Source organism: Orbicella faveolata, unplaced genomic scaffold, assembly GCF_042242905.1.
Source record: "Orbicella faveolata isolate gen_17 unplaced genomic scaffold, um_ofav_v1 contig_27, whole genome shotgun sequence".
NCBI classification, from domain to species: Eukaryota; Metazoa; Cnidaria; class Anthozoa; order Scleractinia; family Merulinidae; genus Orbicella; species Orbicella faveolata.
The window spans coordinates 4,474,395-4,496,644 of NW_028301555.1; the positions used below are offsets into that span (position 1 = coordinate 4,474,395).

The 22,250-nt window shown below is 37.7% G+C and overlaps 3 protein-coding genes across 6 annotated transcripts in view; 2 read left to right on the forward strand and 1 right to left on the reverse strand.

Annotated features, from left to right (window-relative positions):
• Positions 1 to 4,606, forward strand: part of LOC110042639 (uncharacterized) — a 38,453-nt gene extending 33,847 nt beyond the window's left edge. Inside the window, exons 22-27 of the mRNA XM_089296513.1 lie at positions 339 to 629; positions 839 to 1,003; positions 1,177 to 1,314; positions 1,898 to 2,007; positions 3,828 to 4,047; positions 4,438 to 4,606. Coding sequence (XP_089152639.1) covers positions 339 to 629; positions 839 to 1,003; positions 1,177 to 1,314; positions 1,898 to 2,007; positions 3,828 to 4,047; positions 4,438 to 4,592 — 1,079 coding nt within the window. The 3' untranslated portion in view covers positions 4,593 to 4,606. The remainder of the gene's footprint in view (positions 1 to 338; positions 630 to 838; positions 1,004 to 1,176; positions 1,315 to 1,897; positions 2,008 to 3,827; positions 4,048 to 4,437) is intronic.
• Positions 1 to 22,250, reverse strand: part of LOC110042619 (uncharacterized) — an 89,674-nt gene that overhangs the window by 56,318 nt on the left and 11,106 nt on the right. For 2 of the 3 annotated variants that reach the window (XR_016209296.1, XR_016209295.1), the window contains exon 16: positions 815 to 903. The gene's annotated coding sequence lies outside the window, so the exon portion shown is untranslated. Of the gene's footprint in view, positions 1 to 814; positions 904 to 21,860; positions 22,007 to 22,250 lie in introns of those variants that run through there. The other variant, XM_020747989.2, reaches the window with a different exon arrangement.
• On the forward strand, positions 5,782 to 21,216 carry LOC110042631 (flagellum-associated coiled-coil domain-containing protein 1-like). 2 transcript variants are annotated; one of them, XM_089296498.1, is made up of 22 exons: positions 5,782 to 6,302; positions 7,684 to 7,734; positions 8,016 to 8,082; positions 8,853 to 8,957; positions 9,190 to 9,206; positions 9,848 to 9,937; positions 10,688 to 10,708; positions 11,399 to 11,492; positions 11,983 to 12,044; positions 12,558 to 12,618; positions 13,525 to 13,561; positions 14,098 to 14,150; positions 14,762 to 14,806; positions 16,513 to 16,567; positions 17,009 to 17,112; positions 17,260 to 17,331; positions 17,999 to 18,088; positions 18,235 to 18,276; positions 18,635 to 18,702; positions 19,421 to 19,484; positions 19,713 to 19,748; positions 20,311 to 21,216. In XM_089296498.1, exons 1-22 carry the CDS (start codon positions 6,124 to 6,126, stop codon positions 20,686 to 20,688), a joined length of 1,791 nt encoding a protein of 596 aa, XP_089152624.1. In that variant the 5' UTR covers positions 5,782 to 6,123; the 3' UTR covers positions 20,689 to 21,216. The 2 variants fall into 2 exon arrangements, with proteins under 2 accessions (XP_089152624.1, XP_089152623.1); XM_089296497.1 differs by lacking the exon at positions 9,848 to 9,937.

The window sequence follows — 22,250 nt, forward strand, 5'->3', positions numbered from 1 at the left end:
GACCAAGACGACGAAGACGAAGACGAGACGAAGACGAAGACGAGACGAAGACGAAGACGAGACGAAGACGAAGACGAGACGAAGACGAAGACGAGACGAAGACGAAGACGAGACGAAGACGAAGACGAGACGAAGACGAAGACAATTCGAAGACGAAGACGAAGGCGACACGAGGACGAAGACGAGACGAAGACGAAGACGAAGACGAGACGAAGACGAAGACGAAGACGAGACGAAGACGAAGACGAAGACGATGATGGAGTAAATGTGAATACCAATTACAGTGTTTCTTTTGAACGCCACTGTATTCAACCTGAATCGTCTATTTCCTGTTATAGACGAACCTCGCATTTCACTTCCGGAAACATTTGGTGCATGCATGAAAACACCTCTTAAAATGAATGTAGAAATGCCGGAGAGCAGCTTCCGGTACCCAAGCCCCTGGAGTGTCAATTGGTATCACGTACGGACTCGAAAGGGCAAGCGGCATCGAACACTGAAAGTCAAGAACTCTGCTACTTTGACGGTGGCTAACCCTCTTCCAGAGCAAACAGGAGAGTTGTACGAGGCAGATGTCCGAAATCCGTTCGGGCTCGCCAGAGGAGCGACACGAATGGTGGTCACTGAAGGTGAAATATTATTTTGTTCTAACACCTGAGCCGAGTTGTCCGAAAGTCGGTCAAAGGTTCGGTTAACGCTAACCCGGTATTAAAAGTTAACAAAGTATTCCTTTCTTTGTATGAAAATGTTTGTCACTACCTATGTTTACCTATTATAATATAATTAAAACAGACCGCTATGTACATACACTTACCAAGCGCGTGTTACTAACTTTCAGACGTGCCTTTCATCACCTGGGTGACGCCCTCTCCTCATTTGGCAGCCAAGGATGTAAGCGACTTGCTGGAAGTCAAAATCGAAAATGATAAGACACTTGTAACGGTTGATTGGTATCACAATGGTACTCTTATTGACAGGACGACCGATGGATTCGCATTCCCAGGTAAATAAAGTCATATCCACACCTATACGTGCAGACTTTTATATTAAAATCGTCCAACAAAGACTTTTGTCTGGCCATGGGTTTGATAACAGCACATAGTATCCGCTTGGGATAAAACAATTTTTTTTTTTCGGTTTTCATATTTTTTCTTTATTTTCGTTGTTTGCTGCTAGGGGAAAAGTATGGCTCCTCTTCATTCAGAAAGAAGCTTAAATTGGCGCGGATTAATTTTAACACCGCTGGGACATACAGGATTGTGGCAAGAGGAAAGTATTGTCAATTTGAGAAGAAAGTGGAAGTCCGAGTTATAAGTAAGTATTACGATAACACAGTGGAGAGGTTTTCTCTTGAACGTCGAAAGCATCCCCATCTACTTCGGTTGTGCATTACTACGCTTTGTGATTGACATAGAAAGCTCGCGCCACTTTCTCATCCAATCACAAGTAAACGAAAACCAATGGCTACTCACTCATACACTTTTTCCCGCCCTTTGTGCCGACTGCATGTATTTGGTTAGCGTTTTAATTGGTTCATTAGGTTGTCTGCGTTCTTTGAGATTTGACTGACTGGAGCGATTCATTTTCTTTTTCTTTTTCGGTTTTCCACACACATTTAAAAACCGCTCTTAAATTGTTAGCATAACAACGTACTTAATGGATCCGGGTAGAGTGAGAGAAACTCCAGAGGACTTAAACGCGGGGGCTCGAGTGCCTGAGTGTCGACACCATAAAACTAGTATCATTTCAAAGTCTCTGCATGGTCTCTTTCAACCGACTGGTCGCTGGGGTTGAGTTTTATAGGCCAACTTTTATCCTCTCTTTATACGAAATCTTTTGAATGCGTCGGTGTTTTGAATAAATTAAGTCTATGCGTTATTGTGATTTTATCTTGTAGTTAGGCCAAGGTTAATAGCTGAGCCACATGCTGTGTACAAGAGAGTAACCGAGGGTGAAAATGAAATAAAAATGAACGTTACAGTCAAGGGTGGTCAACCCAAACCACAGGTCAGTTTTACAATACAGCCATTCTCAGCTGACTGTCGAGATTATAGTACGCTGGACAACACTGTTCTGGATCGACTTTTTACGACAAAAAATTAAAACAAGCAAAGCGATGCAAATAACTTTTTAATTGTCTTAAACCTTATTTAATTCCACACATGGAAAGTTATTTTCATATAGCTCACGCAAGGAATACTTGCGTTATAGCGTATCTAAATTTGCGGAGACAAACTAACTTTCGAGTTAGGATTTCAAGTTGGATTTTCGAGTTAGGATTTTGAGTTGGATTTTCGAGTAACGAAGTAGAGTAGTTTTTTTGAGATGGTTACTAGTAATCCAGCTGCAACGAATCCGCTAGTTTGTCCGTAAACCGTCTCGTAGATTTCCAGTCCAGTGCAGCCAACAAAAGAATTCTTGTAGGAGTGGGGTTGGTGTTTTACCTTTTTATTCTGTGACATCACTATTTATAATATAGATAGGACAAGCCAATGCCAAGCCAATGGTAGATGAGCCCAGAAACAGGTCCGGAAACGTTCCTAAAAGCACAAATAACATTGCCTGGGGTTCTTCGCCGACAGCGCTTTAACAGAGCAGTATCTTGTACAATTGTGGCTTGTACGAAGCGCGAGCTAAAGGCGGCCATCTTCAAAACAGGCGGTAGACCGATTTAGTGGCAAGAACCCTAAGTTTAAAGACTTCCAAGAAGATCAGTTTCTGGAGACAGTTTCGTATTTCAGTAGCCAAATAAGTTGTAAGTCTTTCTCATGCTTTCTAGTCAAAATCTTGACAAAAAAAAAATCCACCAGCACGTAAAGAGTTTCTTCGCAAAACAATACTCCAACTGTTAAATCTTCTTTCTCAGAAATCACGGATTTTGCAAACTTTTTTGAACTCAGTTACCAAATTTGGACAAGGTGCATGTAACGCAAGCCTTTTTTGCGTGAACCATATAAAAACAAGTTTCCACGTGGGGAATTTAGTAAAGTTTAAGAAAATCACAAAATTATTTGTGTTACTTTGTTTGTTTTAATTTTTTGTCCAGCGTACTAAGGAAGCTTTTGCCTTTGATTTTCTAACTGGTGAGGATTGCCGCGGGATTAAAAAAAAATCCAAAGTACTCTAAACAATATGGAAAAAAAAATATGGCTTTCCTTTCCTTTAAGCGGGTTGTTCAAAGCCAGATTCAGCTAACCCAGGATTAGCGAAAATTATGATTTCATATTTGTAACTTTTCGGTGAGGTTTTTGGTTTGTATTATCAGTAAGGTTTGAAAACAGAGTATTTATACGACACAACATAGATATAAGAGCTTATAAAGGAGTGTAATGTAAGTGTAATAAACTTAAACTACACGAAACATAACCAGTGAAAAAACACTTTTATACAACAAAAATAACTACTTCGGTTACTTTTTTAATCCTGGGTTAGGATTCGAATCGAACAATCTGGCCCAGGAAAAGGAAAGGTTGACAACTTCGTACGCTCTGGTTTGCCAGTTTATTATTCCTTTCGGTGTTTTATGATAAACCAGATCGAAATGATCACATTTTTTTACAGACATTTTTTCGGGCTCAGTTGCTGTATGTGTATGATATGTGCATTGCTTCAATTTGCGTTTCTGAGTTTGAGTAAATGTCAAATTTCTTAACGCGCGCTCCTCTGCAATTGATGGTAGTTGATGTTTTTGCGTCGTGTTCTGTTTCCCTCGTTGCGTTTAGCTCGCTACACAGACATACATACATCTGTTAACTTTATAAAAGAAATTTAATGTACTGTCACGTGGAGTGATTTTTCTCATGCCTCGTGTTACATCACACTTTTAGCGTGAAGACATGGGCTGGAAGAAAAGTGGGAAGCCGCTGACCCCTTCACGATACGGGCGTGTTATACTGTACACGACTCTAAACAAGCAGGAAGATTGGTTCACTGCTCTTGTTATAAAAGATCTGAAGGAATCAGACTCAGGCGATTACACGTTCACTGTCAAAACAGGACCAGCGGTAACAACAGTCACAAGAAGTTTGCTTGTTTTGTCCAAGCAAGGTCAGTTGTACTAAAACACCCTTCATTTCTAATAGTGATGATTGGATTTAAAATCAATTTTCTCCAACTCAGGGTATATTTGCGACAATCAGTTTTCCGCTGGTAGCACAGCTGTTCCAGTTACGTTCATTTGGTGGGTGTACTGTCTTTTCTTTCGAAACAACACAAATCAGTATGAAGATTTTATAAGGGAGTGTAAAAGACGTGACTAGCACCATGTGATTTGCCGATCTTCCAGTAAAAACGAGAAAAGAGGAATACCAAAAACTTTCACAGGAAAGACCCGTTCCACTCGGTTTCCCACCAGAAAAACTGATTTTCCAGACAAATGGAGTGGGAAGCGTCTCGAGATATATTTAATCCGCGTTCTTTTTCTCCTTTTGTTTATAGATTACTATAACATTACGACTGATACACCGATACTGGAACTTCTAACGACTTCTCCAACTTCAAGCAGAGCGCGAAGTGTTTGCTATTCTTTTTCGATCGTGTTGTTACATGTTCCTTGCCTTTTAACAGGGATAACTTACAATTTGTATCAATAAACCATCACTATGCACTTTTGGTCCTTTGCGTTTTCCTTTTAACTAAGTAACATAAAGTTTCGTGCTAAAGCCACCTTTAGAACCAGCAGAAGCCTAGATTGTAATTCTCAACGCTGCTCACTTAGCTTGAGCCGGGCTTCATTGCCCTGCAGAAGCGTCATAGCTCACTAACTAGTACTTGGACGTTTTCTATGTCAGCTCACGTGAAGTCAAAACTCGACTACCATTATGCACTTTAATTTTACTTAATATTTCGGTTCGACCAAACTAACATTCATCAGGGGATCGAATAGGGCTAAATGTGCTTCCTCTCGACTATTACATATCGTTGGAACCCAGATCTCCCACGGCCAGGCAGAAGGCTGAAACAGAATGAGGGCCGGGGTGGGGAGGTCTCCTGTATTATACAAATATTCACGAAAAAGGGACTGCATGATCGGTGTACCGCACAAGTTTTTTCCATTAATCTAAAAGTAAACTACACATGCAGACAGCGCGCCAAAGATTAATGCGAGGCTGTGAAAGCAACTGTAAAATTTTCGTCTTACTTTTCACTCACTGTGAAAATGTAGCCCCTGAAATCGTTCAGTGAGACCACGTAAACTGTTACAGCCAAGTATATAAGAAACCAGAAACTGCAAGGGCCCGCATACGATAAACGCTGCCAACGTAGGATCTACAAGATCCTTGCGCCCCGAAACACGTGATGTGGCAACGCATGTTTCGGGGCGCAAGTGAGTTCAAAGTACGGAACTTGATATAGTGCACGGGTCATTTTGCAATTTATGTGCGTTGGCTTTTGGGCTGGCGTTACATATCTTCGCTACACAGTTCTTGTCATGCTGGTGTCTCGAAACGTTTTTCACGTAGTATCAGCCTTGCAGTCTATTGCTTGTCTTCAAGTATATAACCATTTTTAATATTTATATTTATTCAATTCTATCATGTGTTTCGAACTTGATAATGATGACATGGAGTCATCGAAACGTCGTTCACTTTTCATATCGCTAATTTTCATTCTAAAAAATAATTTAAAATTCAAAAAGGCACCAATTAATAAAATAAGATAAACATGCGCGGAAAATAAATTATGCGTGCACGATGTACGTAATTATGCGTCGCTGTTTTGACTTTACTGTTCCCATGGTTACAGCTTTGTCAAATTAGTCCGCTGACAAGTTAACTTTTTGCTCAGTTTGTGTTGTGATTTCGAGTCCGAGGGAATGCGAGAGTAAAAGTGTCATCGTTCCATCGGGATTTCTGCGAAATTTTGAGTTCTACCTCACAAAGAAGTACGGCCTTGAAATGACGGATGAAACCACGACAGCTCGAAGGCTTGCACTCTTATCCAGAGCATTTTCGTAGTGGTAAAGCGTTCATTTGCGTGACTGGAAGACAGTGAATTACCGATGTTTGATTTCAGATTTGCAACTCGCGGAAAGAATCAACGGCAGCGATTGTAATCTTTTATTTGAGTCACTTTCACCCACACATATGGCTAAGATATCGTTGATCCCACTTTAACTCCAACATGAGCGATGCGCTTTTGGAAACGATCTGCATTAGTGGCACGAGGCCGCCGTACAAGAGGCCGGCTTGGGTGATCGGCCAAGTTGGAAGCGAAGAGTTGCAACGTAGAGCGCAAACAGCTACGCCAAGAGAGTCGAGAGACAAACAGACCCACCCATCGACCGAGAACAGGAGGCCAAAGTAAGTGTTAAACATATCGTGGACCGAACTTGTTAACGAAATTAAGCGTTGTTGACCTTAAAAGTTTGAATGTTTGTTGAACTGCCGTTCCGTTGCCATAATAATCAATGCCTCTGGAAGGAGTTTGTTTAAACGAGTTTTGATGTTAGCACAAATCAGTCAGAAGAATGCATATGGTAAAAGCTTTATAAATACTCTCGATAAGCTTATATATTAAGCTTATTGTTAGCACGAGTTGTTGAACAATTAATGAAAGAATGCTAATTTAAGCATGGGTTTCCTTACTATGGGTTGTTCCTTATATTATTGTTGTAGAAGAACCAGCGAAACCCCAAACAGTCAAAAAAGAAGTTTACCACCATTGTTAGTTGATAAATTAATAATAATTACATTTAAAAATGCACTAGTGTTTTTTAAAGTGGGAATCTCAAGTATCGAATGCCTCGTTCTCTGCTGTGGGGACAGGATTTTAGGGAAGGGGGTACAAGATATGGGCCGCAGAAGACGTCCCCTACAGGGGGTACAAGGCATCCGCCCCCATAAAATTTTTAATACTGAGGTCCTTGGAAATGAATTCCCAGCATACTGAGGCCAACTCAGCGTGTTATGATGTCTAATATATATATTTTTCACTTACAGTAGGGGGTTCCACTGAATCCCCAACCCCCCCCCCCCCCAAGATATACCCCAGCACTGTAATTGTTTATGAATTTACATACTGTACATGTAATTGGCATGAAAGAAAGGTGGCTCTGGAGAGACATTATTTTATTGGCCACATGTAGATTCCTGTAAGATCATTGAAAATTTTGACCAATTTTTACTGCTAAGTCTCTAGTACATGTACAAGTCATGTACCACCTTCAGGTCATGACAAAGTTTTTAAGGTGGCCTACAACGAGAATTTTCAGTTTCGTCTTTCATAACAAAACATGCAAATTACAAAACTTCTGGCTTTAATACATTCAGTTGTTAAAATCTCCTCAATGTGAGTGATTAAGGTTTGTAAGAATTCCAGTCGAAACAGGTTTTGTTACAGATCAGCTGATGGATATTTTCTGGAACCATACCTGTCCAGCATGCAATTTGATGTCCAAGTGTCTGTAGGGCCAATCAAATAATGTGTCTCCAAAGAAACATTTTCCCAGCACCAGGGCCTCAGAGGCTATTAGATTAAAGAAGGGCTAAGAAGTTCTGCTCTGAGTAGGTAGACTCACAACTACAGTTAGCTCTTAAATTTCATGACTTTGCGAGGCAGTGTGCACTATCATGATTAAGCTACAAAGTAAATGCAGTAATTTTTCCCAATAGTGCAAGGATTCAAGATAAATGGGAAATGCATAGTTCATGTAATAATTTGATTCTTCCTATTAATTTTTAGATCAACACCCTGCAGATTGAATGTCAGCTTCAATGAATTCCCAAATGCAAGGTTTGTTGATTTTATTATTGAACTACATGTACAGTACTTAAAAAAAAGTCAAAGTGCCATTGAAATAAATATCTATACATAATGTATCATAGTCATGTATATTGCATCTGGTGCTTTACATTGTAAACCTTTAAACTGTATTAATTAATGAAGGTTTTAAATTCAACCTTATTCCCAGCATCTTTCCTCCTCCTCCAAGAGAGACTCTGAAAGTGATTTCAAGACCTTTAGTGACTGGTTTTCCATGCAATTGTTTTAGTTTGTTGTGTTTTTATTGTTAGGTGTTCCAGATGGAGACAAGTTTACAGTGCAAAACACAGGAAATCACTAGAAGAACCCTCCAGTGATGTAAATATATTGAACAAACTATAAATAATAAAAATAAATTTGAAATCATGTAGTAATTAAACATGGTTTCAAGTAAAAGAATTTCAGTTTGAACAAATTTGATGTATACATGCATGAATCAGAAGGGAATCACAGTCACATAATTACATGTATATATTTGCAGGCATAAAGGCGAAGAATTGAGCTGTAAAAATGAACCATATTTTTACTAACAATGAACAATTAGCTACTACATTATGTAGACTGATGTAGTTTTTAAAGAAACTTTTCAGTTTCGGGCTATGTCAGCAGCACCTTGGAGTTGATAAAGGTAATTAACTGCTGTAGCAAGTTTGTGAAGATGACATTTCAAGCATTAAACCCTCTTTCACAGCAAAGTAATTACACTCTATATACTATGTACTTTCAGTACATGCATCTCAGTTCTAACTACAGGGACTGCAGTACAGTTACCTCAATGTGTTCTGTATAGGCTGGGATTAAAGCAATTTTTGAGGTTGTCCTCTTAAATAAATGGCAATAAACATTGTGGCTTTCAGGTCTCATAATCACTACCTGGTGCTTCATGCACACCATTCTAATGAGTCCTAATAAAGGTGGAACAGCTGTCCGCGGCTGCCACTTAACAGGTAGCTGACTGCATGCACATGTGTACAGGTTCATGTCAGACAGCTGAGATTTGCAGTGTGATAATTGTTTTAAACCACTTTTGTTATGGCACTGTACTCTGTAATTTGATGGCAGAGAACTTTTTGATATTTTCCCAACAGGATAACATGACAATAACATTAGCACCTGGGTATGTGTTATCAAGAAGTAAAGAGAAGATAAATGTAACAATAACAGACACCTTTTTCAAGGAAGGTACCACAAAGGTCAGTTGACTTTTCAAATGCAATAATTTAATTACTTTTATGTACAGTACATGTAGCATTCACTAACTGTTGTACACATGCAGGTTATCTCTAGTAGCTAATTTTTTGAGGACCCTTCTGTAAACCACTCTACTGTGATATTGGTATCCTCATTAAAGATTACTACTTATTTTAATAAATTTGCCATTGTTTTGGCATTTGTTGTTGATTTGTTGTTTCTTTTTTTTTGCAGGCAAAGACAAGAAAAAAGTAAGTACCAAAAAAAGTGAGAAAGTGATACATGTGTATATGAACTACAAATATGCTACAAAAAATAATAGTTTCATATGAGACAACAATTAATTCCTAATATAATAAATTTCCTTATTAACTTATAAACGAAATAATTATGTACCTAAGAGGTTCAAATTGTCAAGTCTTAATTTTACTCATAATAACAGAAACATTTTTATTATTCAGTTTATTTAATAATTTAAAAATGATCTCTGAGAGATCGAAATGCCATTTTATATCACTGGTTTTTATCTTAAAATGTGTTTCAAAGAATCTGCTTACTAAATGAAAATATCAATTAATACAAGCTTTATATCTCTATTGTATAGAACGTATTTAATCTAAGTACTGTAACACATATAATTACTGTCTTTTAATTCTAGATTACCCCATATAACATTAACATAATGCACATGTCTTGTATGTAAGGATCAAAATTTCTCAAAATCTCAAAAAAATTTTGGAGTGTCATCCAAACTCTATATAGTTAACACTCAAGCCTTGAAATGCCATTCTTGATTTTCTAAACATTCAGTAATCAAGAATCAGGTAATTTTGAATGTCAGTCAATTAGAAAAGTTAAAAAAAACAAACAGTAAAATTCATGTGTCTACTAGTAGATACTCAAAGATATTAAAGAAAGCAAAGAATAAGGAGGAAGTTGAAATTAATCCCCTGATGCAGTGCTACATGCCTCATCTGTCCAGGTCATTGTAAAATAAATTAGTAAATGTTAAGTTAAAATAAATAAATAAATAAATAAATAAATACATAAATAAATAAAGTAAGACTTGTAAACAAATATATGAATAAATAAACATATTAAGTTAGTAGATAATAATAAAATGGTAACTTGAAATGTTATGACTCCCCCCTCAGAGCTGTCATAACCCATAACACCTGTTACGGCTGAGTATGCTTGATTTTCCCTTGATGCTACAGGTGAAACTGCCTGTTAGTGATAGAATTCACCCACAAAGTAACACGTTTGCTGCAGGTGTGGAGAACAAGGCTACAGGTGACTCAAAACTAAATGACAGCCCTGCCCTTTCCCCCTGTTATTGATTAAGTTGATCAACTACATGTAATAGTTTTGAATTGTCTACAACATCTGAGTAACGAGCAACATGATGCAAGCTGTCACATGTATGTTTTAAAATTTATTTTGTGTAAACAATTTTAACGTGAAATAATAAACAATGGGCCAATAATGAATAAGAAAAATATTGCAAATTCATTTCAGAGTAGTATTAATGCTTTTTCTTTTATCTGAATTGGTGGCTGAATAAAGCTTAGGTATGCACACAATCGTAACAAAACTACAAAATTGGTCGTCAAGTTATTAATTTTTTATTTAGTCATTAATTTTTTTTTTTGGGGGGGGGGGGGGGAATAGTAATTTTTTATTCACTATTCTATTGATATTTCTTTATTTTGCTTTTCATCTTGTTTTCTAGATCGCAGCCTCCCGACGAAAAGTAAGCTGTTTGTAAATAGATTTTTCTTTCAATCAGTTTAGACTACTAAAAATGTAATTATCTTAACTACTCTGTAGCTTAACAGTGCTAGCACTTATTAATAACTTTTGTTTCCATTGCTTAGCAAGAAAACGCTTGACAAGGGCAATTTTTATCTTTCTTGGGTTGAATTTATAACTCATATCTTATGCCTATCCCCAGCATTTTTATCAGACTGCTATAAAAGGTTGGAGAAATTTATAGTCCTAGCCGGAGGATGATATTGGTATATTTTAATTTGTCACATCAGAAGAATCCAATGCCAATTGCTTAAAAATCCAACACTTCTTTTTGGAACAAAACCCAATGTGCCTTTGTGCCCAAAACTGATTTTTTTCCTTTTAAAACAATTGAACTCTGATATTTCAAACTCTTAGGGGAAATGAAAAATAGTTCTTAATAGCAGGAGTTCGAAATATCCGATAGTAAATGACTGAAGGGGAAATCCAAGGGAAATGGTTTTAAGGTTTGAAATAACAAAGAATTTGAAATAACCACGTTCAAAATAGCGGGATCCAACTACATATAAGATTTCATATACATCTACCTGAAGATTGTTTTTAATGTTTAAAAGTCTTGTGCTCTTCTGTTAGTTTCCTAAAAGACGTGCGTAATATTTTTTAACTATTACTCTATTTGCACATCACACAGGGACATTGTTATTCAACAACTTCGTCAGCAGATTGATGACTTGACACTGATTTGTGAAGAAGAAAGGTTAAACCACAAGATGAACCTCAGAAAGGTGAAATAAAAGCATTAATTAATGTGATGTTTTACTACATGACTAAGACATTTCAGGGGGATGAAATACCTTAACTCAGCCTATCGGAACTACACTTTGTTGTTAGACAAATATTTTTAAGTATTATACGCAGCAAAGTTTGTGGAACACTTTTTAACTCATGAAGTCATGAAATAAATCTCTTATTAACCCAGCTTGCAAAGACTGTATTTGATGAACATTAATGCCTTCCAATGGTGTTTACTTTATGGAGCTCTTTGCCTTCAATGTGTCCATACTGGAAAAACTTGGAGCGCTGACAGTCTTTTGGTATAATATGTACTTGGTTGATAAGAGTTTTGTATTAAGGTTTGTGCAGTACCAGTACTGTACATTTGTCTTAGTACAATTGAACAACTACTCAGAAAGCTCCAATACATAATTTAATGTTTTAGTTTTATTTTACTGGCCAATTAAGCCTTGATGATTATTTTAATTACTGTTTTAATAGACCGAGGAGAACCACCGTCACCATATTGAACAGATTCACGATGAACACAGAGAGCATATTAAGTAAGATAACTGATGATTTGATCAGTAGTTTCACCGTAAATACGCTGACTTTGTCTAATTCAAGCATACCTCATCGTTCTGTACAGTGTAGGTTTGCTACGTGCAAGGTTCACAATAACGTTTGAAAGTTGCAAATATAACACAAAGCAAATCTAAAATGAGAAGAGTGCGTGTAGAAGTTTACTCGCGGTATAATATGCGTAAAAGTACCTTTTAATTGAAGGAAACCTGAAAAAAAGTAGTTTACTAAGATAGAAAAACACTAAAGAGATAATAATATACACTAAAGGAACAAGGATGGTTAAGGATGGAGAAGATTAACGTGGATTACAAACGAAGAACTTGCATTTGAAAAATTTAGGCTAAACTTTTCAATATGCGCAAACCGTGACGTAGCTGCTTTATATGTAACTGCTACAATAATCGAATAGTTTAAAATTGCGACAATATCTTAAACATCCCCCGAATTTCATATTCACGAGTTAAGCTAATTTTTTTTCGTGTTGTGAACAGATCAATAGAGAACGACCACGATGAAGAATCAGAGAAGTTAAAGAACTCATTTGAACAGAAGGTGACGCTCACTGTAATGCGTGTTATTTTTCTTTGTAACTTGTGATTTTTTTTTATATCTATTTCGACTTAAAATACAATAAACAAGTTTGTTTGTGGGAGAGGGGTCCCATTCTTCAGGTTAATGCTTACAAGCTTCCAGTCCAAAATAAGGTGGTCCAGGAATTGAAATTTATACGCAGGTAACTGCCTTTTTTCAAATTATCATTGAATTGCTCAAACGCTTTGTTATGGCAAGCTTAAGGCCTCATCCACACTCCGCCGGAGAAATTTTGAAAACGCACCAATCACCGGTCATTTTGGATTTGTGTTGGAGGAAATCTCGGTCAGGGAAATATAATGACTATTGCAACGTCATCGTTTTTGAAACTCTCCGTTTTCAAAATGTTTCCGTCCTCACTAAAACGCAAAGCCGGCGTTTTCAAATTCCTCCGGTTTGAAGAGCGTTTTCGAAAAGCTCGTTTCTTGTGACGGATTATTGTGGACGGTAAGCCTAACCATAGAAATAAAGCTGCGTTTTCAAATTTCTGCGGCGTAGTGTGGACGGAAAACATTAAATTTGTTTTCAAGGTGAAAAAGGGGGCCTTAAGTTCGTAATTTATTTTAACCCTTTGATCAATTGGCTTTTTAAACAGTGTAAGGATACGGAAAGATTTGAGTGTTTAAATTTTACACCTTGACCATATGATCAAGACGTACTTTCCAGGAATGCAGTGCAATTAAGAATTTTCGTTTCAAGATGTTTGGAACATAATGGTACAAGATGACATCTACATATTGCATGCGAACTACGAAACTTTCATCCAAATCGTTTGAAATTTAGAAGTAGAACTTACATGTCTTCTAGATACATGTATATTAGTTGAAAAAAGTAATGTTAACCAAATTGCTTCCTTAACATCGACAGATACGTGAAGAGAAAAGAACTGCTGAAGTAGAGAAAGGTGCTCAATCAATAGCCACTTCTTGAAAATTGACTGTATGAGTTTGTTATGCAGATCATTTAAGTTTTTAGACTCAATAGTTCACTATTAGATTATGAGTTCGAGATTTCTATCGCGTGATAATTGACGAGGGCGCAGCCCGTGTCAACTATCCGGCACGCATAGAAATATTAAGAGAGAATAATCGACATCTGTAATTGCTTTAGTATAAATCCACCACTCGTTCAACACGTTATCTAAATCCTCTTCAGAGGCACTTCCGAAACGCAAATAAGCGGCCGCCATTTTGTTAACAGGCGCACACTGCTAGGTTACTCACTATCTACCACAGAGTAGATAGTGAGTAACGTAGCCAATAAGAGAACGGCAATCGTGATAGAACGCTAGTAGATTTATACTAAAATACTCTTACTCTGACCTTTAATTCAATTGTACGTAGATGACTTAATTGTCTCTAGGACTGAAAGAGCACTTTTCCACATATTTTAGTCTTTGCATAAGGTTAATAAAAGTATTTAAACTCTTCACCTCGACAGCCGGTCTTCAGGGAGAAATGGAATGTCTTCAAGGCGCGTTTCAGGCTTACAAGGCAAGAAATAGAATTTATAATACATTTTTGGATCTTGGTATACAGATATCGGACTATTGTCAATTTCCGTGCGCCTATGTTGACTTACTAAATAATTAAAAATCTTCACGGAAGCTCGTCGGCAAAGAATAGCTTGACATATAAACTGTTATTTTGTAGCAAACCTGTAGCCAGTGTCTAGACGAAATAGATTCCATGCTCTACCCCCGACCCTTTCACTGACAGGGGCGGATTTAGTGGGGAGGGTGCAGGGGTGCGCGCACCCCCCCCCCTCCCCCGAGATGAAGCCGCCTTCTTCGCATTCGCTTTTAATATTTGTCTACCTCACCAGTCAGTTAAGCCATTCCTTAGTGGTGCAACCCTCCTAAGAAAAATCCTGAATCCGCCCCCTGTTTCATCAATGACTGACAATGGGCAAAATTCTGCAGCCATTTTGTGATAGAAACTGTACTGTCTTGTCTTAACGCGATTTAAAATTACGTTGCACCGAGCACAAGGCTATCATAGTACAGTAGTTCGCGTTCAAAAATGTGTGAAATGTTAAACATACTATAGCATTAGATAGGTTCTTAAATTTTGTTGTTCACATTTACGCCAACTGCTTTTTGTAGGAGACTGTGGCCACTGAAATGGATTACAAATGGCAGAGAAGAGAGGTAACTGCCTTCAAATGTGAAACAGGCCATCAATGTTGTCCATTTTAGGAGTAAACTAAGGACATTACACCTTTAATTTTTTGCTCATTTTATTCCACCGTTATTTTGTTAGGATTTTAAATTTCACTGTATATATTTTATTCTTAGTGCTGACGTTTAATTAATAGTTAATTGTTGTGGTCCAGATGATAGAAAGTTTTTAAAGTTTTAGATTTTATAACCTTGTAAATCACTTAAATCTTTTGAGAATACACGTACGTATTTTGAACGAGCTTGTACAGCTCTTAGACGTGACGTGTCTAAAGAAAGTATTGTAGAATGTTGAACTAAGTTTAGTCCTCTCGCCATGATTCCACCAGTTAGTGCGTATATTAATTAAAAGACCATTTTCGTATTCTCGGTATTGGATTGGAACTAGCTTGCAATGGAGGCTCAGGCGGGGAAATATCATAAATTTCAGTGTTTCAGCCAGAAACTTTTACTTGAGGGCCAAGTGGCCCCTGAAGATCTTTTTTAGGGGCCAATTTTTTAGGAAAGGGGCCAATAAATTGAAAGCTACAGAATTAAAAAATGCATCAGGGTACCAAGGAAAATAAAGCAGTTTATTAGGATCTATGATAGTAAGTGCTTTTTGAAGTGTCTCTACTTAACAAAATTTCTTTTGAAACAGATACTAGTATGAAGGATCCGTGCATTACAAGAGAACAATCCTTAGGCAAACATGACGTAGTCAATGATCAAGGGTTTGCAATGCATTATAGGGCGATTTCAAACACGGTCAACCATTTCGAAGTTTTCCTATATGAGAGCATCAATGCAGCAAAGCAAAAGCACAGATTGACTTTTCTTATGTTGAATGTTTTAGAGGCAAAGATCTTTCAAGATGATTTTCTAGAAGGTCATAATGTGTGACAAATAACCGTTATAGATCGTCAACACATAGAAATGTAGTCTCCATTATGCCGTATTATGGCGACTAAACCAGAATTTTTGGTCGCCAAGTATCAAATGTTAGTTGCATTGGCGACCGTATCGATCACAATTTCGAGCCCTGGATGACTTTTAAAATATTATGCCTGTGTTAAGCCTGCAGTCTTGTAAATGGAAAGGGTCAAATTGGCCCTTTTATCGTTTTTCTGGGGACCATCTCTGATTGTAACGCGGGATTCCCGCAATGGCGTGCTCTGGCAGAAACACTGATTAAAAAGAGATAAGCCATTTCCGAGTTGCTTTTTACCTCTGTTTCAAAACGAGTCCTGATGCACAATCATTGAAATGAGTTTAATTTGCAGAAAAATGAACGTGCAAGAAACTTCATTTCAATATGAAAGGTTGGACACCGAGACTCGTTTTGAAACAGAGGTAAGAGCAATTCGGAAGTGGCCCATCAATGTCATTGAAAAGACTTCCCCCGTTAGCCTCACTTGCACGTTAGTTCCAGCCTAATACCGAGGGTACGAAAATGGTCCATTCAGAACAGACTCCTTAGCGGACAAATCGTTTCAACCTGCTCCCATTTTGAATCAGTTTGGACGATTAAGACGAGGAACTGAGATTGCCACGTGCCAAACTACTCGAGTGGATCGAAAGGACGGAACTATCTGTTATAAGTCATATTTGTCCAAAAACAAAAGGTGCGTGCCACAGTAGTATCTCTAGGACGGCAATTATATAACGGCGCAAATGAATATCATTGTCTTTTACAGAAAGAGCTGCGAGACGAACATGAGAGACGTACAGAAGATGAATTATCCAAACAGCGTGAGTTTATCAACCTCAAAATCTCTTCGGCTGATTCACCCTCCTTTCGCCTTTGTTAAGATTAATTTTTTGCTATAGATTTACAGGTTTCTCCGTCCAAAGTGTAACTTTTCGTTTAAATTTGCTCTCGCATTTTCAAGTTTGTCTATGTCATCACATTTATTTCCGTTAGACTTCTTCAGTTCTTGATCAGGGTAAATGCCATTAGGTTAGTATCATTCTACGAAATAAAACCACCGTTTAGTTGTTTTCTGTGATCTAAACGTATTCGTAGTTGATCTGGGCGATTTATCGTTGGTCCACACTTGAGCTTAATAAGACTGAGGCTACCTTTAGTCTGCTAATTGTCTTTTCGTCACCTGTGAGTCTTGTTTTTCTGCTGCAAAAAGCCAAGGCACGTCGAAATTGTTTGGTTTAACAAGTTATTCGTGTTTATGACAGGAAGAGAAATGCTTCACGAGAAAAACAAGGAAATAGACGGCATGAACAAAGAGTTCCAAAGACAAATTCAGGTTTTGGTTGAAGATCACAAGAAAGAAGTCGATGTAAGTATTTTCGTTAAATTATTATTACTAAGGCTACAAGAAAGGTAATCTAAATCACCGTCCCTGGGGAAAAATATTACGTTTACGAAGTTTGCCTAAAGCACAGAGAATTCTGTATAGTGATATCTCTTTCTGCGTTTATTTCAGCATCTGATGGAAAAGTTTGCTGAGTGTGTGCAAGATTCCGAGCAACTCAAGTCCGCCCTACTGGAGATGCAGGTACAAAAACGTTAAGTAGTTTAAAAATTATCAACAGCTCACATGCGGTAAAGTAGTTCCTATTAGATCCAAAGGTACCCTTTCTTATCTTTTTGAAACCTGCATCTTTACACAGGATTAATTTAGAATGCATGAGTAAATGCACTTATTTCGACTGCTGTTTTTTTTGAACGGTCTTAGTGTGTTAGATGGTTGTGTCAATGGCTGGAAAAAAAGAAGCCGAACTTAGCAGTTTGTTGTCTCGCAAAACTAAAACCACCTTTTCAAGGAGTTTAGGCAGCGTATCATGAAGTGGAGGCAGAAACATGTAACCTGGTTAAAAGCACGCGAAAATTCGTGTGGATCAATTTCAAAGGGCCAAGCAGTACGCCTGAAACTTGCATTGCAAGCCAATCAGAACTCGTAATGTAAAATTGTAAGCGGTAGCGCGGCTAAGCGCGGGAAAAGTCGCGTGAACCAATTTCAAACGACCAATCACCATTGTCTATAGGAAACAGTTAAAACTCCATTCAAAACTGGGAGCGGGAGGAGGAAAGATTGCATAAACTAAATCGATCAGGAGTGTTTTTGGCTTTGCATCTGATTGAAAAGAAAAAAAACTTTCCGGTTGCGATTTTTAAAGTCTCTAGCAGTCAACTGATGATGTTCTTTACGATTTTTCTCTCAGACTTTAAAGCAGAAAAAACAAGAACTTGAAGAGAAACTTAAAACCAAATCAGAAATTCTGCGAAAGACACAGATGGAACTAGAAGACAAGGTATTCATTTTTCAAGTACAGTATACAATGTACCTGTAAACAAGAATTAACAGTGAAGTCTATTGCTCTTTTAATGTATGCTATGTTCCCAAAATCGTGTAAGAGTGCAGCATTAACCTTACATGTACGTTGTTTCTCTCTGACAGGCAGTCAAATTAGCTGCTTTTGAAGAACACTTTGCAGAAAAGGTCTGTACTATAAGAATTTTTTTTTTTTAGATTTTGTGTTGTAGTTTTCGTAAGGTGACGTTCTACTCTTTCTTCTTGCATTCTACAAGTAGCATCCTCCCCTACCCCGCACTACCCCGCCCCACCCTACCTAACCCTAGCCTAAACCCTCTACCCTATTCTACCCGAAACATTACTCGCTCAGAATGTCTGGCCATGTTACGTACAGTGCAAGATTTTCTCAATGTGACCAATTTTGTCAAACTGAAACCGAAAAAAAAAAAATGGATATTTCAGTACAAGAGCTGTTTGGAACCAAGCCTCTTTTGGTACAAGAATAGCATCGCAGATTGAATATTATGAAATGTTTGTCGTTTAGGTGGAGGAGGTGGACAATAGGTATTCTATGCGAATGCAAGGCCTGATGTCGGACAATACAGACTTAAGGTAAGTCAAGAATCAGCGAAGAAGATGGGCTTTTATGATAAATTGTTGGAAAGTCTGTTTTAGACCGTCTCTTTGGCCGGAAAGAAAAGAAACTGCCTGCATGTACAGCTCATAAACCTTCGTGCGAACTCTTCCTTTTCAAACGGAAAATGTACGCTACAACTCGCTGTACTGTGCTTATTCGATGAAAAAAAGAAACTGTTAGGCTGAGTCGCTGGGCAAGGGAAACACCAAGATTGTTAACATCGTGAACTTAATAAAGGCGAATGAACAGTCGAAACTAATTCTGGAAGGCTGAAATTTCAGGCGTTCGCAGTTTGTCAGAGCCAATAAAAATGTTTTGCTATATATGTCGCCATGTTGATTGCTTGCTCAGTCAAAAATCACCTTGAATCTTTGGTTGTTCTTTTGTTGGCTGCGAAGCGTGGAAAGGAAACAAGACAACTAAAAGGAAGTTATAAGACAATAGTAACAGACTGATACGTACTGTAATTTGATATGATATGAATGTGCAAGTCCGACAAACTAAACCAAAAGTTGATCGGTAAAGATTTCGTGACGGAAACTAGCTTGGCTACAACTCCCTCCCAAAATGCACCCCACCCCTACCCTCACAATATCCTGTGGGACAAGTATTTCCCGAAGTATTTCCAGTGTTGAATTACGAACATAATGGGTTTAAACGTTGTTAAATGTGCTTTATACGCTTTCACTTCAGGCGTCACTACATCAAGAAATGTGAACAGTTTTTCAAACTGAAGACGGAACAAGATATAGAACAAGTAAGTTTTCTGTTAACGTCTCAACCTACAGCTGATGTAGTCATTATATGACGTCATTTCAACTATTATTATTATTATTTTCAACAAGTCGATGATAATGAAATGCCGTAATGATTCAATTTAGCACTAATTTACTTTTGTAGCTCCACAGATAGCGATCAGACCATCAAACCCTCAGACCTGTTGTTTAACTGAGAATCATTAAATTTTTTTTTTTTCTTACAACAGGAAAGTTTTATTCGCACGGCCAAGAGCACAATGCAGGTAAGTAATTGGTGTTCGTTAAGACCCGTTGATACCGGCAACATTTTCCTTGCAACAAATTGCGTTGCTATCTTGCAACGCGTTTTTGTGTATTTCCAAGTGTCTCAGTGTTTTCCAAGTTTGCTTCAACGTATTGCTGCATCTTACGAAACGGTGGCCATACACACAAGGACGCTTCTGAACTTGTCATGCAGTATTTGTGTGCGACATGTTGCAGGGAAGATGCTGCCCTTATCAGCTCGCCTTAAGTCATTTTTTTTTCTTTGAATATAATCATATGTTATGTAGGGGAACTGTGCCTAATCTAATCGAACGTGCGTTGGACTCTGGATCGAGGAATTCGGGTTTTAAGCATGACCGGAATCATTGCGCTGTGTTCTTGGGTGGTGTATTGTTAGGATGCTGCGGGGTGGGGTGGGGGAAACTGTGGTAAACTGTCATCCCCTTGATAGGGAGGGGACTTCAAAGTCACTTTGGAAAATGGCGCCAACTTAACGAACAGCTTAAAGTTTGCTGTTCATCAATATTCTTGTGATTCCCTTTTTTTCCTTGTCCTTACCAGGCCGTTATTCTTGCTCGAACAAGATGTGACGTCAGTCTAACAGCACTCCGAGACGAAAGCCCGGATAATATTCAAACCTCAGAACTGAGCATTCGCACAAAGCGACCAATGAGCGCCCCGGGAACTAGAGATGAAATGTCCACAGCAGAAAAATTGACCTCTGTAGTCAATGAAAATACATCGCCAGCAACATCACCGAGAATTCCTGCCCAGAAGTCGGAACTAAACAAACTAAGACCTCATACATCACATCACGCCAGCCTGTTCAGCCCCAGGAACGCTCGCTTTGGAATCCGAGAGAGCCTGGTACCAACACCGGTGAATGTTTCCAATCTAGGGATACAAAATCTGCGTGCTCAAAGGGAATTTTCAAGTTGACTTTGTCAAACATTGTATGAAACACGGGTCTATTTATGAATTTCGGTTATTTATTAATGACTGATGAAATTTTGTGCGCAGTTAACTGCGCTTGTATTTCTTTCCATCACATAAACATGGTACTGCAGACATTGAAGTTAAGATAATCGCACCGAGTTTTTAACTTGAAGATAGCAATTTCTCGCGCGACTGAGTATCGCTCTCGCGTTCACCAAATAGAGAAAAACGGGTCGATTATAAAGATACGGTAAATACGAAAAAGCTAACACGAAGAAGGAGCTAAGAAAGTATTTGGAGGAAAACAAACGTTTCAAGAAAAAAAAGATAGTCGGGAGACAATGGATGGAGACACCGAACGAAGCCTCGGCAAAGCTCGTAAACTACAAAGATTTTGTTTCAGCTGAATGTATATAAGTTATGTTAACGTGTTTTTCTTGAAATTAATGTGTTTTGTAACAAAATTATTATATTTAAATTGTTTTGATGTACAGACTAATAAATAGAAATAAACGCGACAATTGTTAAAAATGAGGTGCTTTTCAGTTTTTTTTTTTTTTTTATAATGGCCCAGTTCATACTGGAGATAAAAACTCCGACTCGGAATTTATATTAGCAGCCTATTAGCAGATGATTCCTGCATCAGTCGTAAAATTCGGCCAATCACTTTTGTAATTACTTGTGGCAGGGGATTTTCACTTGAGTGTGGAAAGTAATTTGCATGGGCTTTGTTTTGAAATCCTACGTTAACTGATTGGTTAAAAAAGACTCACGCCACTCTTAACCAATCAGAAGTTAAACTAAAACCACTCGTTACGTGCTCGCGCACGTTTTCCCGCGCTTCTCACACCAGCTTCATGTTCACGTGTATATGTCTGGAGTTTTGATTGGTTCACTGGATTTTTTCTGTCCTTTGTGATTGGCCAATATGCAGTACTTTCGTTTTCATTTTACGACACCATTGAAAACCGCTCTAACAGTCAGTTGTAATAATAATTTGCATTCCTTAGTCGTGTTTTTAAAATAAGCTGTAGGCTGTTAGTTGTGTTAAAAATATGTTAGTGTGAATTTTATTTTTTTTTGCCAGTTATTGTTATTTTCATAGAAGGAAGAACTGGATGGGAGGACCATTAAATAGTTACTTGAAAATCCACACAAAAAATATCAATCAAAACTAAATTTATAATTTTATTTTTATTTTCTTGTTGTAATTCATTGACAAGGAATTGCTTTTAGAACATTCCACAGTTTTACTATCCCTAACTGAGTTTTTTAAGCAAATCTCAACTTGCCTTGATTTCTCGCAACGTCATCATATTATCTAGAGAAAAAAAAATTTATTTCTTTATTTTTCATATTATTTTTTAACTTTAAAGAACATGTCATCAGTTTTCCAGGTTTATTAATATAGAAAAACCTTGAAAAACTCGCTTAAAAGCGCTTGGCTAGCATAACTTTGTATAGGGGATTAAGAGGGTGGGGGCGAGGCCTATAAGTGAGATATACATAAAAGAATCTAAAATGCGTTTAAATATTCAAGACAAAAACACTTTTTCTTTACAGAA